This window comes from Mastigoproctus giganteus, chromosome 4 (genome assembly GCF_048544385.1).
Source record: "Mastigoproctus giganteus isolate SK-2022 chromosome 4, ASM4854438v1, whole genome shotgun sequence".
Classification (NCBI taxonomy): Eukaryota; Metazoa; Arthropoda; class Arachnida; order Uropygi; family Thelyphonidae; genus Mastigoproctus; species Mastigoproctus giganteus.
Genome location: NC_143578.1, coordinates 73,468,553 through 73,483,343, shown reverse-complemented (window position 1 = coordinate 73,483,343; position 14,791 = coordinate 73,468,553). Strand labels below are relative to the sequence as shown.

The 14,791-nt window shown below is 38.0% G+C and overlaps 1 protein-coding gene across 1 annotated transcript in view; it reads right to left on the bottom strand.

Annotated features, from left to right (window-relative positions):
* Positions 1-14,791, bottom strand: part of Mcm10 (minichromosome maintenance 10 homolog) — a 169,021-nt gene that overhangs the window by 146,501 nt on the left and 7,729 nt on the right. The window contains exon 3 of the mRNA XM_090372289.1: positions 10,354-10,447. Within this exon, the coding sequence (XP_090228415.1) occupies positions 10,354-10,447 (94 nt within the window). The remainder of the gene's footprint in view (positions 1-10,353; positions 10,448-14,791) is intronic.

Sequence of the window (14,791 nt, the reverse complement as noted above, 5' to 3'; positions counted from 1 at the left end):
CAGTAACATCTTCAGAATTCACATCCGGAGTAATGTACCAATTATGCAGTACTACACTCAGGGTAGTGAAAAATGAAAAAAGACCTGAGGTAATTATGCAGTCAGATACGAAGTTTTCAGAGCAGTGGCTTCAGACTTCAAGCTTCCAGAAAAGCTCATGGGGTCAGGTCATGTCAATGATATACAGGAACTTTGCTAGCAGGCATAAGGAGATTATTGCCTGATTATTGCCCTTTGTATAAGGCAATAATCAGGCCACACCATGATTACTGCATACAGGTCAGGAGGCTTCATTTTAGGAAAAATGTAGAGCTGCTGCTGTAATGAGTACAAAGAAGGGCAACAAAATAGTCGAGGGAAACAAATGGGGGGACGCTCTTACCAAAAAAAAAAAAAGGCTTAAATTCTGCAAATTTCAGCATCTGGAGAGCAGGCACCTGCAAGGTAATCTAATTGGGGTGTATAAGGCTTTGAATGATTTGTGCAAGCTCGATGGGATTCTTCCTCTTGCTCAGATTACACACTTGAGGGGGCAAAAATTAAAATTGGGGAAAGATAGTTGCAGAATAGATGTGCAAAAGTTTGCCTTTAGCCAGCGAGTTGATTGCTGGAACAAACTTACATCTGTCATTGTAGAAATTGATAGTTTGAATAGATTCAAGGAAGAACTGGACAAACTTTTGGAGTGAAAAGATAGGTGAAATGGATTTTTTTTTTTTTTTTTTTGGCTGATGCTGTATAAGCTTGCTTTCTTGTATCATATGTCACTACTAATGCTTATGCTAATATATCCTTCCTAAATACATTATACATACTGTAGTGGAACTTATCGTCCCCAATTTCCGGGTGGCACTACATTTCTGTTAGCCCTATTATGTCAGCATTAGTTGCTATTAGGCTAAATGTATCTTATTCTAAGTGAAACTTATTCTAACAATGACTTATTCTGAATATAACTATAAATATAAATTATATGAAGGTAGATCCTCCTGAATGGCAACTATTATATTCCTAGCTTTTATTCCACATCTCAGTGCTGTTGATAACAAACACAAAGTCACTTTTGAAATTTGATGGCAAATTATTGGCACCTTACCAAAGTAGTTTATCCTTATTACGTTCATTTGATTATTATAATGTTGAATCTCATTTATAGAGAAAATGTGAATATTCACTTGTTTTAACAGGTATCATAAGCTTGTTAGCAATAATATATTTATGTAATGTCCCTTTTTTTTATTGATTAAATTGTTATGTTTTACTTCTAATCTCTCAGTTAATAATTTCACCTCTAGAGTATATCTTAAGGACTCTGGAGAGGGTGAACCTAGAACCTGACTTTCACAGGGATATAAGTAGTATTAATTTCGCACCTCAGATATCCAGGTTATATCATGTCTCAGTATATTCTCTTCTACAAACCCAAGATCACATGGGCTAGTCCTGAGCACTTAAAGGAGCACCACCCCAAATAAAATCTATACTCCTAGTTTCCCTATGGTCCTTCTTTTTATTCCACACACACACAACCTCTCTTCCTATATGCGATGATCACCACCACAACCCTTCACAATATTCCCCCAAGGTCAATTCTTGTTCCCCTGGTGTGGAACCTTGTGCTAAAGATGACTACTGGCTATCTTGACATGCAAATTTTTTTAACATCCAAATGATAGCTTAACTCCTGTTCCCAGATTATTTAATAACTCCCATTCTGAGCTTGATGTGAAGGCAAATGTTATTTTTAGCAGGCTTGCGGGGTTCGAGCCTGTGACCACCAAATACGGAGGATGCAAAAAGGTCAGGGAATGACCACTGCATATCCCTGGAGCAATATGGCCTTAGTTGCTAATGCTCCTAAAAACCAAATAACAAACAAACAACCAGGCTTGAAACCTGGTCAGATCTAAACAAGATAACAATTTTGACCACAAAATAAAAAATTATAGTGTTCAGTAGGTAGCTTAATTATGCTAGGCCTCCTACTGTCACATACAAAGATGTGTTCTTTTTTATACTCTGGCATGACTCCAGGTCAGAGATGTTTACAATAAATCATGAATGCAATCATTAATCATATTTAATAGTCATAGACTTGAACCATAGTCCACTCAAAGAGCATGTGCTATAGAATTCTCGCTCCTTACCACTCAGCTACATCAGGCCCATATACTTCTCTTCCCATAGTAAATACTCAAAAACACCTTGGAATAATCATAAATAATCACTATGCTTTCCTCCCTTACATCCAAAGTCTTTCAAATAAAATAAAGAAATCTGCTTTTTTGATTTAGAATATTTAGAAACAATGTGACTTGAAAAGCAAAACTTTAAAGTTAATATACTACTGTCTTTTTCCAATAGTAACATACATATATATGCTGCTTGCATTTCATTCAAAAAAAGTTTCACTTAATACAATCACAACTTGCAACTGTTCAATGTACCTTTCCAATAGAAATGCTTGCAGAAACACTTCCTTTGGATTATCACAATATTTATAAAGCATTCTGCTATCACATCAGAAAGGATATTTCACTTCAGTTCATTAACCTTAGAACTGACAAGACATCTTATCCTAAAATAAGAAAGGACAGAATTTGGAAAGAACTATTACATTACTGGCAACTAGGAGGAATGAATGTCAAAAAGGTATGGAAATTAAGGCCTTTATTTCTTACCTTTGCATTAATAAGGTTCTTAACACTTGCAATTAACAAATATAGTTCTAACCATGCATCTTTACCTTGTATATTTTCACACATCATAGCTCTCCAAATGCTAAACTGAATTTAACCTTAGCCCCACTGACCTTTGTTTTTGCAGAGCTTCTGAAGATTAGAAATATGTCTTACACTCCTGCCCAATATAGATGCAGTTTTTTAATAATCCTTTCTCAAATAGTTCCTAATCTGTATTGGTAATGAGCACAATTTGACATCAAATAGTACAACTTTCTGACATTTCAGGACTATGCAAAAGAAAATGTCTATAATTGATGGTGGGGGCTAAATAGAAATTCTGGTTCTACATTTACTGGATCTTCCTTGAGTATTTCTCTTTCATGTTCTTCCACTGGACCACTGTCAGGATCATCTACTCCAACTACTGACTCAACTGTCCTGAACGATTCTGGATCTGCATCCAAGCTATTAGTCCTAGCACTCAGGTGTGGGATGCTGGCAACAAAAAATTCTTTTTCAATATAGGATCACTTGTGTTGTTTATAGCAATATCTTTTAATTCCCTATGCTTTCTTTTCTGGTATGAAAGAGGTGTGAAATTGTGCATTCCTGTGTGAGACTGACCTCATTTTGGGATAGGACTTTGCAGGCAACACTGAGTTGAACTCATGGGGAGCAAGTATCAGGAAGCTTCCTTCCTAGTGACTGTTGTTCTTGGTAGCTAAGTGCCTAAAATACAACACTACAAAAGAACAAAACTTATATTTCTAAACATAACACCACATATACACTAGACTTTACAATGATCTGTACTCATCACAGAAGACCATGGTGAAAATGAAATCACATTTAGAAGTTGCCAGACATAAGACTATATAAATACAAAAAATAATAATACAATATTTATATATATACTTTACTGATATAAAACTATTATGCCATAAAATTATTTCAATAATTAAAACTATTATGCTGTTAAAATTATTTGAATAATAACCTATAATACGTGCCATAGATAAAATATAAATTAGCATTAGCAAAGGCACATGATGCAAGAAAGCAAGCTTTAGCATTAGCATTAGCATTAGTAGAGGCATTTGATGCAAGAAAGCAAGCTTATGCAGCATCAGCCAAAAAAAAAAACCCACTTCCACTTCACCCCTCTGTTCGTTCAAAATACCTGTCCAGCTGAGCCTTAAACTTATTTAGGCTATCAACCTCCACCACAAGGGATGGAAGTCTGTTCCACCAACCAACCACCCGCTGGCTAAAGGCAAATTTCCGCACGTCTATCCTACATCTGTCTTTCCTCAATTTGAATTTATGCCCTCTCAGGTGATTTTTCTGAGCTAGAGGAAGAATCCCATCAGCATTGAGCATGCTTAAACCATTCAAGGCTTTATACACCTCTATCAGATCACCTCGCTGGTGCCTAGTCTCCAGACACTGTAATTTGCAAAACTTAAGCCTTTCTTCGTAAGAGCACCCCTTTGTTCCATTCACTAATCTTGTTGCCCTTCTCTGTACTCGTTCCAGCAGCTCTACATCCTTCTTGAAATGAGGTCTCCAGACCTGTATACAGTACTCTAGGTATGGCCTGACCATCGCCTTATACAATGGAATAATCACCTCCTTATCCCTGCTGGAAAAATTCCTGTATATCATTGACAATACTCCATGAGCTACTCTTGCAGCCCGTCTGCACTGCTCAGAGAACTTCATATCTGCCTGCACAACCACCCCCAAGTCCCTTTCATTCTCTACCACTGACAGTGTAGTACCACAGAGTTGATACGTTGCTCTGGGGTTGCTGTTTCCCATGTGTAGTACTTTACATTTATCAATGTTAAACTTCATTTGCCACCTCTCAGCCCATCTGCTCAACCTTTCCAGATCCTGTTGCAGCAGCATAGTGTCAGTAGTGTCCTTGACAACCCTGCCAACCTTTGTATCGTCTGCAAACTTGGACATTAAGCCCGATATACCATCATCAATATCATTTATAAATACAGAAAACAATAATGGACCCAACACTGAGCCCTGAGGGACTCCACTAATAACATCAGTCCACGATGAGCAGTGTCCATTGATTACCACTCTCTGTCTTCTCCCCCTCAACCACCCCTTTATCCATAGCAGCAATTTGCCTCCAATGTCACACTGCTCCAATTTGTGTAGCAGTCTTCCATGTGCAACAGTATCAAAAGCCTTTCTAAGATCCAAGTATATAATATCAAAGTTATTCCCTGCATCCAGTTCTTTTGTGACTGCATCATAGTATCCAATCAAGTTGGTCAGGCAAGACTTCCCCTTAACAAAACCATGCTGTGTCTGAGCTATAACTGAAGTCTTGTCTAAATGATCCTGCAGTGCTTCTTTAACCAGTGCCTCCATTAATTTTCCTGGAACAGAAGTTAAGCTCACAGGTCTATAATTACTTGTGTCAGCCTTTGATCCTCCTTTGTGAATTGGGGTCACATTTGCACATTTCCAGTCTATGGGTACCTCCCCTGAGTCCAAGGAAGCTCTCATAATTATGGCTAAGGGTTTGCTTACTTCCTTTGCTGCCTCCTTTAATATAACTGGATAGATCCCATCCACCCCAGGTGCCTTTCTTGTATTTACCTTCAACAATTTTTCCTCCACTTTACTCTCAGTTATTACAAGATTCTCTAGCTTACTGCCAGAGTTGAATACACCTCTGGCATTCCCCTCTCTGAATAACTCCTCATGTGTGAATGTCGATGCAAAATATTCATTCAGTTTGTTAGCTACCTGAGCAGGATCATCAACAGTTGACCCATCGATATCAAGTGGACCAATCTAATTCATCCCCTTCCTTCTAGAGTTTACATAAGTAAAGAACTCTTTGCTGTTTTTCTTTGCATCCCTTGCAAAGGATTTCTCGTAATCTGCCTTCGCCTGCCTAACCTCCTTTGTAACTTGGTTGCATATCAACTTGTATCTATCATAGGCTTCTGTGTCATGTGTTAATTGGTATGTATCCCATGCATTTTTCTTCTCTGCCATATGCCTCATTAGTTCATCTGACATCCATTTTGGCCTAAACCTTGAACAATATTTCTTAGTTGGTATGTAAAGCCTAGTAGCTTCCAAGATAAGTTCTTTGAATGCTTCCCATTTTGAATTTGCTGTTGGTAACATCATCAGTTGGTCCCACTGTATAGAATTTAAATACTGTCTCAGTCCATCGTAGTCGCCTTTACGGAAGCAATAACCCTTCCCTTTACCACTAATGGTAGTTACCTCTTTGAGTAAATCCCACTTCAGCACACTGTGATCACTGCCACCTAGTGGTTCATTTATCTGCAGATTCTTAATGCATGAAGAATCACTGCTGATAATCAAATCAAGAGTATTACTCCCTCTAGTTGCCTCCCGAACATGCTGATGTAGAAAACAATCATCCAATAAATCCACAAAAGTCCTGCTAGTGTGTGAGTAACCAGCCCCCAAATTCCAGTCAATATCTGGGAAATTAAAATCTCCCATTATAAGACACTCTGATTTACTGGCCCACTCTATTTCCCTGTACAGTTCCTTATTATACTCATCAGAGTCATTAGGCCTATAGCACACTCCTACTCTCAATTTTGATCTCCCAATGTTTATGTCACACCAAACTGACTCCACACTGCACTGTTCAGAGATGTCGACTGGCTTCACTTCCTTGGTTTTTATGTGTTTCTTAACTAATAACATAACCCCTTCTCCCTTCCTATCCTTTCTGTAGACGTTGTACTCCCCAAATTGCAGTTCTGCATCCCTTATATCTGTGTGACACCACGTCTCTGATATCCCAACAATATCTGCCTTTGATGTTTTGAGCAATACCTCAAATTCATCAAATTTATTTACTAAACTCCTAGCATTGGTGTACACGCAAGTATACCTGCACCTGTTTCTATTCTTAGCTACCCTAACACAACCCATGTGTTTACTTGTACCGCAATGGCTCCCAGCAGTCTCTGAAATACCATGCATCTTGTTTTTCAGGCTTCTGCTCATTCTAATAGAAGCAGTGCAAGAATCTCTTTCACCTCTGCCAGTGGCTACTGTCTATCTATTGGTCTTTGTCTCCCCCCAAGCTAGCAGTTTTCCGACCCACCTAACACTGCCTCGATAGCATCAGCAAATATTCTTGCACCCTTTCTATTTAAGTGTATCCCATCCCTGTAGAAGCAATCTCTCCTGTTAACAAGTACAGTCCAGGCTGAAAAAAATTCTACCCCTTGAGCCTTGCACAATCTCTCCAGGGCCGAATTGATCGACAAGGCTCTCATCATATACTCCCTCCTATAGCTTATATAGCATCAGCCAAAAAAAAACAAAAAAACTCCTTATTTCACCCATCCATTCGCTCCAAATGTTTGTCAAGTTCTGCCTTGAATCTATTTCAGCTATCAACTTCTACAATGAAAAATGGTAGTTTGTTCCAGCAATCAACCACCAGATGGCTAAAGGCAAACTTCCACACATCTATCCTACAACCGTCTTTCCTCAATTTGAATTTATGCCTTCTCAGGCGATTATTCTGAGCAAGAGGAAGAATCCCATCAGCATTGAGCATGCTCAAACCATTCACGGCTTTATACACCTCAATCAGATCACCTCGCAGATGCCTAGTCTCCAGACACTTTGCAAAACTTAAGCCTTTCTTCATAAGAGCAACCCTTTGTTACATTCACTAATCTTGTTACCCTTCTCTGTACTCGTTCCAACGGCTCTACATCCTTCTTAAATGAGGCCTCCAGACCTGTATACAGTACTCAAGGTGTGGCCTGACCATTGACTTATACAAGGAAATAATCACCTCCTTATCCCTTCTAGAAAAATTCCTGTATATCATTGACAAGACACCATGAGCTACTCTTGCAGACCATCTGCACTGTCAGAAAACTTCATATCTGCCTGCACAATAACCCCTTTTCATTCTCTACCACTGTCAGTGTGGTACCACAGAGTTGATACATTACTCTGGGATTGCCGCTTCCTATATGTAGTACTTTACATTTGTCAATGTTAAACTTCATTTGCCACCTCTCAGCCCATCTGCTCAACTTTTCTAGATCCTGTTGCAGCAGAGTACTGTCATTAGTGTCATTAACAACCCTGCCAACATTTATATCGTCTGCAAACTTGGACGTTAAGGCTGATATACCATCATCAATATCATTTATAAATACAGAAAACAACAATGGACCCAACACTGAACCCTGAGGGACTCCACTAATAACATTAGTCTACGATGAGCAGTGTCCATTGATTACCACTCTCTGTCTTCTCCCACTCAACCATCCCTTTATCCATAGCAGCAATTTGCCTCCAATGCCACATGCCTTCAATTTGTGCAGCAGCCTTCCATGTGCAACAGTATCAAAGGCTTTTCTAAGATCCAAATATATGATATCAAAGTTATTCTTTGCATCCAGTTCCATTGTGACTACATCATAGTATCCAATCAAATTAGTCAGACAAGACTTCCCCTTAACAAACCCATGCTGTGTCCGAGCTATAACTGAAGTCTTGTCTAGATGATCCTGCAATGCTTCTTTAACCAGTGCCTCCATTAATTTCCCTGGAACAGAAGTTAAATAACAGGTCTGTAATTACCTGTGTCTCCCTTTGATCCTCCTTTGTGGATTGGGGTCACATTTGCACATCTCTAGTCCATGGATACCTCCCCTGAGTCCAGGGAAGCTGTCATAATTATGGCTAAGGGTTTGCTTACTTCCTCTGCCACCTCCTTTAATATAACTGGATAGATTCCATCCATCCCAGGTACCTTTCTTGTGTTTATCTTCAACAATTTCTCCTCTACTTTACTCTCAGTTATTACAAGATTATCTAGCTTACTGCCAGAATTGAATACACCTCTGGCATTCCCCGCCCTGAATAACTCCTCATGTATGAATGTCGATGCAAAGTATTCATTTAGTTTTGTTAGCTACCTGAGCAGGATCATCAACAGTTGAACCATCGATATCAAGTGGACCAATCTGATTCATCCCCTTCCTTCTAGAGTTTACATAAGTAAAGAACTCTTTGCTGTTTTTCTTTGCATCTTTTGCCAAAGATTTCTCGTAATCTGCCTTCGTCTGCCTAACCTCCTTTGTAACTTGGTTACAGACTAGCTTATATCTATCATAGGCTTTTGTGTCACATGTTAATTTATATGTATCCCATGCATTTTTCTTCTCTGTCACATGTCTAATTAGTTCATCATCTCATTAGAAATTGTGTTCATGTACTAGTATGCCTAATGCACCAATTACATATGTTCAACTAAAGGTAATGGTAAAGAAGTGTAAAAGTGGTTTTTAAAACTAACATTAACAAAATAAGCACCAGATTAATATTATCAGTATTTAAATTTATCACCTGCTAAGTACCGCCTGTATACATTGATAGTCACTCAACAGGGACCAACACCCATCAATGTACAAGTGAAAGCAATCAGTAGTACACTAACTGTTTCTATGATCCATATTCCAGTTTAACAGGTGTTTATTAATAGATATAACATTTGACAGAGAAGTATGGTAAAAATTATGTCAATTGGGGAGTTGAAATAATGGGGTTAATTTAGCTGTAAACTGGAAATAAAGTCCAACAGTGGCACAATTAATTAAAATCATAGAATTACCCTGAAGATGCCCTCTGTTGAGCAACTGAATAAAAAAAACCATGGGCATTTACACGTACCCATATGTGTAGATTGCGGCATCCTCTAACTATATTTGTGTTAAGTTTAGTATTATGTGATATAAAGGGAAATGAAATTAAAAGGTAAAAATAAAAATAAAACGAAATAAAACTAAGTAAAAAAATAAAATCCGAATCTAACGCTTGCTAGTATAGTACACATAACCAAAGATCGTTCGTCATACCAGGCAGGCGAATAAGGACCGTACCATAACTATATGTGTACAGTGGCTCCAAAGCTGTAAGACATATATAGAAAATGCTCAAGGTATATCCAATGTAGAACTAGCACATGAAATATGCTTTAACAATTGCTAAGGTTTTGGAACTACATTATAGTGCTGCATCCCATATATCAGCAAAAGCAAGGTAGCAGAAAAACCTTCTAGCCATCTGAGTACATGCATTTTATGAAATTTAAAGGTGCCTCATTATGCTTAAGCTTACTGATTAAATTAATACATTCACTTTTTATAAAATTATCCCAATTACATATATTTAGAATTCTTAAGCACTTTGTTTTTATTATGTGTCCATGTATGTTTTTAAGAGATAGTCTGCCAATTTGGGAGGCTGATAGTATTAAAACTAAAGGCCTTTCGTTTATTGTATAACTTAGTTTTCATGTGTTATGGCTCAATAGAGGTAAAAATATCCAGATATGTGGCTCTAGTAAGGGTTAGTGTAGGTCAGGGTTAGTGCAGGTAATAATCAAGTCCAATAGGTACATGTTTGTGGCAATGTTCATGAATTCTGGTTGATTGATTATAAGTAGGTCGTCTACATAATGGTAGATTATAATGATGTTATTAATCTTCTTTTCATAGTGGTGCACTTCTTTTTCTACTTTACTACATTATTTAAGTACTGTTTTCAGATGTAAAACTAATGCTTTTTAACAGAAAAAAAAAAACAAAAAAAAACAGGTTGTAAAATAACTTACATTATCCTAATTCCAGAATAACAGTCAGTCTCTACATCCACTGAGTTTGAAATTAGAGTCTGGCCTTTGGGAAAGTTATTGTGCGCACTTCTCCCTAAAAGAAACACAATGCTTTAAAATTTTTGATTAATTTATTAATATTTTCATTTCAGTAATTAATATTTTAATCACACTTTCAGAGACCCACAGTTAAACGCCTTGTAAATTTTAATACAAGTCAGTCAATTTCACATTCATTTCTTAAATTACTGACTTCAACTCTTCTGTGACTTATAATAACAACATGTTGCAAACTGTCATTACTACCTGCATAATAAGCTAAGGATTTATACAAGAAAAAAAAATTAATATGTGAATTGGTATTAAAAACTGATCCAAATTTATGTATACAAAAATAGAATAACAATGTATATTACTCATGGATTGTCCAGCTTTAGCATTAGTACAGGCATATGATGCAATAAAGCATTTGTTATACAGTATCAGCCAAAAAAAAAAAAAAAATCTTCCCATTTCACTGATCCATTCATTCCAAATGCTTGTCTAGTTCTACCTTGAATTTATTTAAGCTATCAACTTCCACAACAACAGATGGAAGTTTGTTCCAGCAATCAACTACCCACTGGCTAAAGACAAATTTCCGCACATCTATTCTACAACTATCTTTCCTCAGTTTCAATCTATGCCCCCTCAGGTTTGTAATCTGTGCAAGAGAAAGAATCCTATCAGCATTGAGCCTGCTCAATCCATTCAAGACCTTATACACACCTCAATCAGATTGCCTCGCAGGTGTCTAGTCTCCAGATGCTGCAATTTTCAGAACTTAAGCCTTTCTTCGTAAGAGCACTCCTTTGTTTCCCTCACCAGTCTTTTTGCCCTTCTCTGTACTAGTTCTAGCAACTCTACATCCTTTCTAAAATGAGGCTTGCAGACTTGTACGCAGTACTCAAGGTGTGGCCTGACCATTACCTTATACAAGGAGATAATTACCTCCTTATCCCTGCTCACAAAATTCCTGTATATCATTGACAAGAACCCATGACCTACTCTGGCAGCCTATCTGCACTGCTCAGAAAACTTCATATCTGACTGCCGAATACTCCCAGGTCTCTTTCATTCTCCACTACCCTGAGTGTAATGCCACCAAGTTGGTACATTTCTCTGGGGTACATTTTTCATACCAATATGCAGCACTTTGCATTTGTCGATGTTAAGCTTCAGTTGCCACTTCTCAGCCCATCAGCCCAACTTTTCCAGATCCTGTTGCAGCGGCATACTGCCATTACTGTCATTAACAACCCTGCCAACCATTGTATCATCTGCAAACTTCGACACTAACGACACTAAGCCTGATATACCTTCATCAATATCATTGATAAATATACAAAACAACAATGGGCCCAACACCGAACCCCTGAAGGACACCACTAATAACATTGGTCCATTAAGAGCAGTAGCCATTGATTACCACTCTCTGTCTTCTCCAATTCAACCATCCTTTTATCCAGTGTAGCAAATTGCCCTTAATGCCATACTGCTCCAATTTGTACAATATCAAAAGCTTTCCTGAAATCCAAATATATGATATCAAAGTTATTTTTGCATCCAGTTCCTTTGTGACCATGTCATGCTATCCAATGAAATTGGTCAGACAAATACTTCCGCTTAACAAACCCATGCTGTGTCTGAACTATAACTGCAGCCTTGTCAAGATGATCCTGCAATGCTTCTTTAACCAATGACTCCATTAATTTCCTCGGAACAGAAGTTAAACTAACAGGTCTTTAATTACTCGTATCACCCTTTGATCCCCCTTTGTAGATTGGGGGATACATTCCCACATCTGCAGTCCATGAGGATCTCTTCTGAATCCAAGGAAGCTCTCATAATTATGGCTAAGGGTTTATTTACTTCCTTCGCTGCCTCCCTTAATAAACTGGATAGATCCCATCCACCTCAGGTGCCTTTCTTATGTTTAACGCCAACAATTTCTCCTCCACTTTGCTCTCAGTTATTACAAAATCATTTAACTCCCTGTTAGATTTCGATAAACATATGGCCCTCTCCTCCTTATATAACTCCTCATGTGTGAATGTAGATGTAAAATACTCATTTAGTTTGGCAGTTATCTGGGAATGATCATCTATATCCATTGATATAAATCTGATTAATCCCCTTCCTTTTAGAGTTTATATAAGTAAAAAAAAAATAAAAAAATAAAGAAGTCATTGCTGTTTTTCTTTCAATCCTTTGCCAAAGATTTCGCATAATACTTCACTTGCCTAACCTCCTTTGTGACTTGATTACAGACTAGCTTATATCTACCATACGCTTCTGTGTCGCCTGATAATTTATATGCATCCCATGCATTTTTCTTCTCGCTACGAGTCTCATTAGTTCATCTGACATCCACTTGGGCCTAAACCTAGAACAGTATTTCTTAGCTGAAACAAAAAGCCTAATAGCTTCTAAGATTACTTCCTTCAATGCTTCCCATTTAGAATTTGGTGTTGGTAATATCAACAGTTGTTCCCACTGAATTTAAAAAATCTCTGAGACCACCGTAGTCACCTTTACCAAAGCAAAAATCCTTCCCTTTACTCCTGATGGTAGTTACATATTTAAGTAAATCCCACATCAGTACACTGTGATCACTGCCACCCAGTGGTTCCATTATCTGTAAATTCTTAATGCATGAATAATCACTACTGATAATCAGATCAAGAGTGTTACTCTGATTAATCTGATCTGATTAATCCCCTTCTTCTCTAACATGCTGCTATAGAAAATAACCATCCAATAAATCCACAAAAGTCTTGCTAGTGTGCAAGTGACCAACCCACAAGTTCCAGTCAATATCTGGGAAGTTAAAATCCCCCATTATCAGACACTCTGAATTACTGGTCCACTCTATTTCTCTGTATAATTGTTCATTATACTCATCAGAGTCATTAGGCATATAACAATCTCCTACTCTCATTTTTGCTTTCCCAGTGCTTATGTCACACCAAACTGACTCAACATTGCACTGTCCAGCTATGTTAACAGGTTGCACATCCTTAGATTTTGTGTTTCTTAACTAACAGCATAATCCCCCTCCATTCCTATTCTTTCTGTACACATTGTACAGAAAGAATAAGATACTATTACTTCCCAAATTCCAATTCTGCATTCCTTATATCTGGTGACACCACGTCTCTGATATCCAAACAATATCTGCCTTTGATGTCCTGACCATGCACCTGTTGTTACTCTTAGTTACTCAAACACAGCCCATGTATTTACTTGTTTCACGACTCCTAGCAGTTCCTGAAATCCCCAGCAATTTGCTTTCGTTCGTTGGTTGGGTGTCAGTTTAAAATTAAGGCCTTTGCTAAGTGCCTGGGGCGCCTCCGTAGCGGTGGGCAGGAGCAGCAGTGCGTAGCACACGCTACTTGATTAGACCTGGGTTCGAGCCCGTGCCCACCAAATACGGAGGATGCGGAAAGGTCAGGGAATGGCCACCGCATATCCCCGGAGCAATATGGCCTTAGTTGCTAATGCTCCTAAAAACTAAATAACAAACAAACAAACAAGTGCCTGAATTTCTGCATTCATTAGAGTTTTTGAACTAAGGCTGATGATATGGTCAGGAATTTTAGAGGTATTACTAGGATGATCTCCTTCGCGTACCAGTTTATCTTTCGGAGAAGGGTGAGTTGAATTCAAAGGCAAATTTTGATTTATGTCTAGAGATTTTTTCTTCAAGATGTTTGGATAGGTCTGTGTGTGTGTTTAGTGGAACAGGTGGATATTAATCACACCATGTTAGAAATCATTTTCATTCAAGTTTTCCTTTAGTCCCTCAAAGTTTTAGTATTAGTATTAGTAATGGCCGCATGGTGCAAGACAGCCTATGGCTTATGCTGCACCAGCCAAAAAAAAAAAAAAACCTGAATAAAACAATGATAAAAAAAAAAAACTAATAATTAATAAAAGAAAAGGAAATTAAACCTATCATCCTATGCATTTCCTGCACCAAAAGGTACTATCCAGATGACCTTTGAATTTCCCCAAACTGTCAGCCTCTACCACCCACGTAGGCAACTTATTCCAGTAATTTATAACTCGCTAGCTAAAATAAAACTTCCTGCAGTCCATTCTAAACATCTCCCCCCGTAACTTGAATTTATTTATTAGTTCTAGCCTCATTTATAATCTTGAAAATTTTGTCCTCATTCATTTTATTGATGCCTCTCAGAGCCTTAAACACCTCAATTAAATCTCCTCTAAGGTATCTAGTTTCCAAACTCTGCAACCCACATATTCGAAAGTCTTTCTTCATAAGGATGCTCACCAGGCGAGTTACCTGTCTTTGCACCCTTTCAAGAAGCTCGATGTCTTTCTTTAGTACGGTATTCCATACTTGAACACAGTATTCCAAGTGTGGTCTAACAAA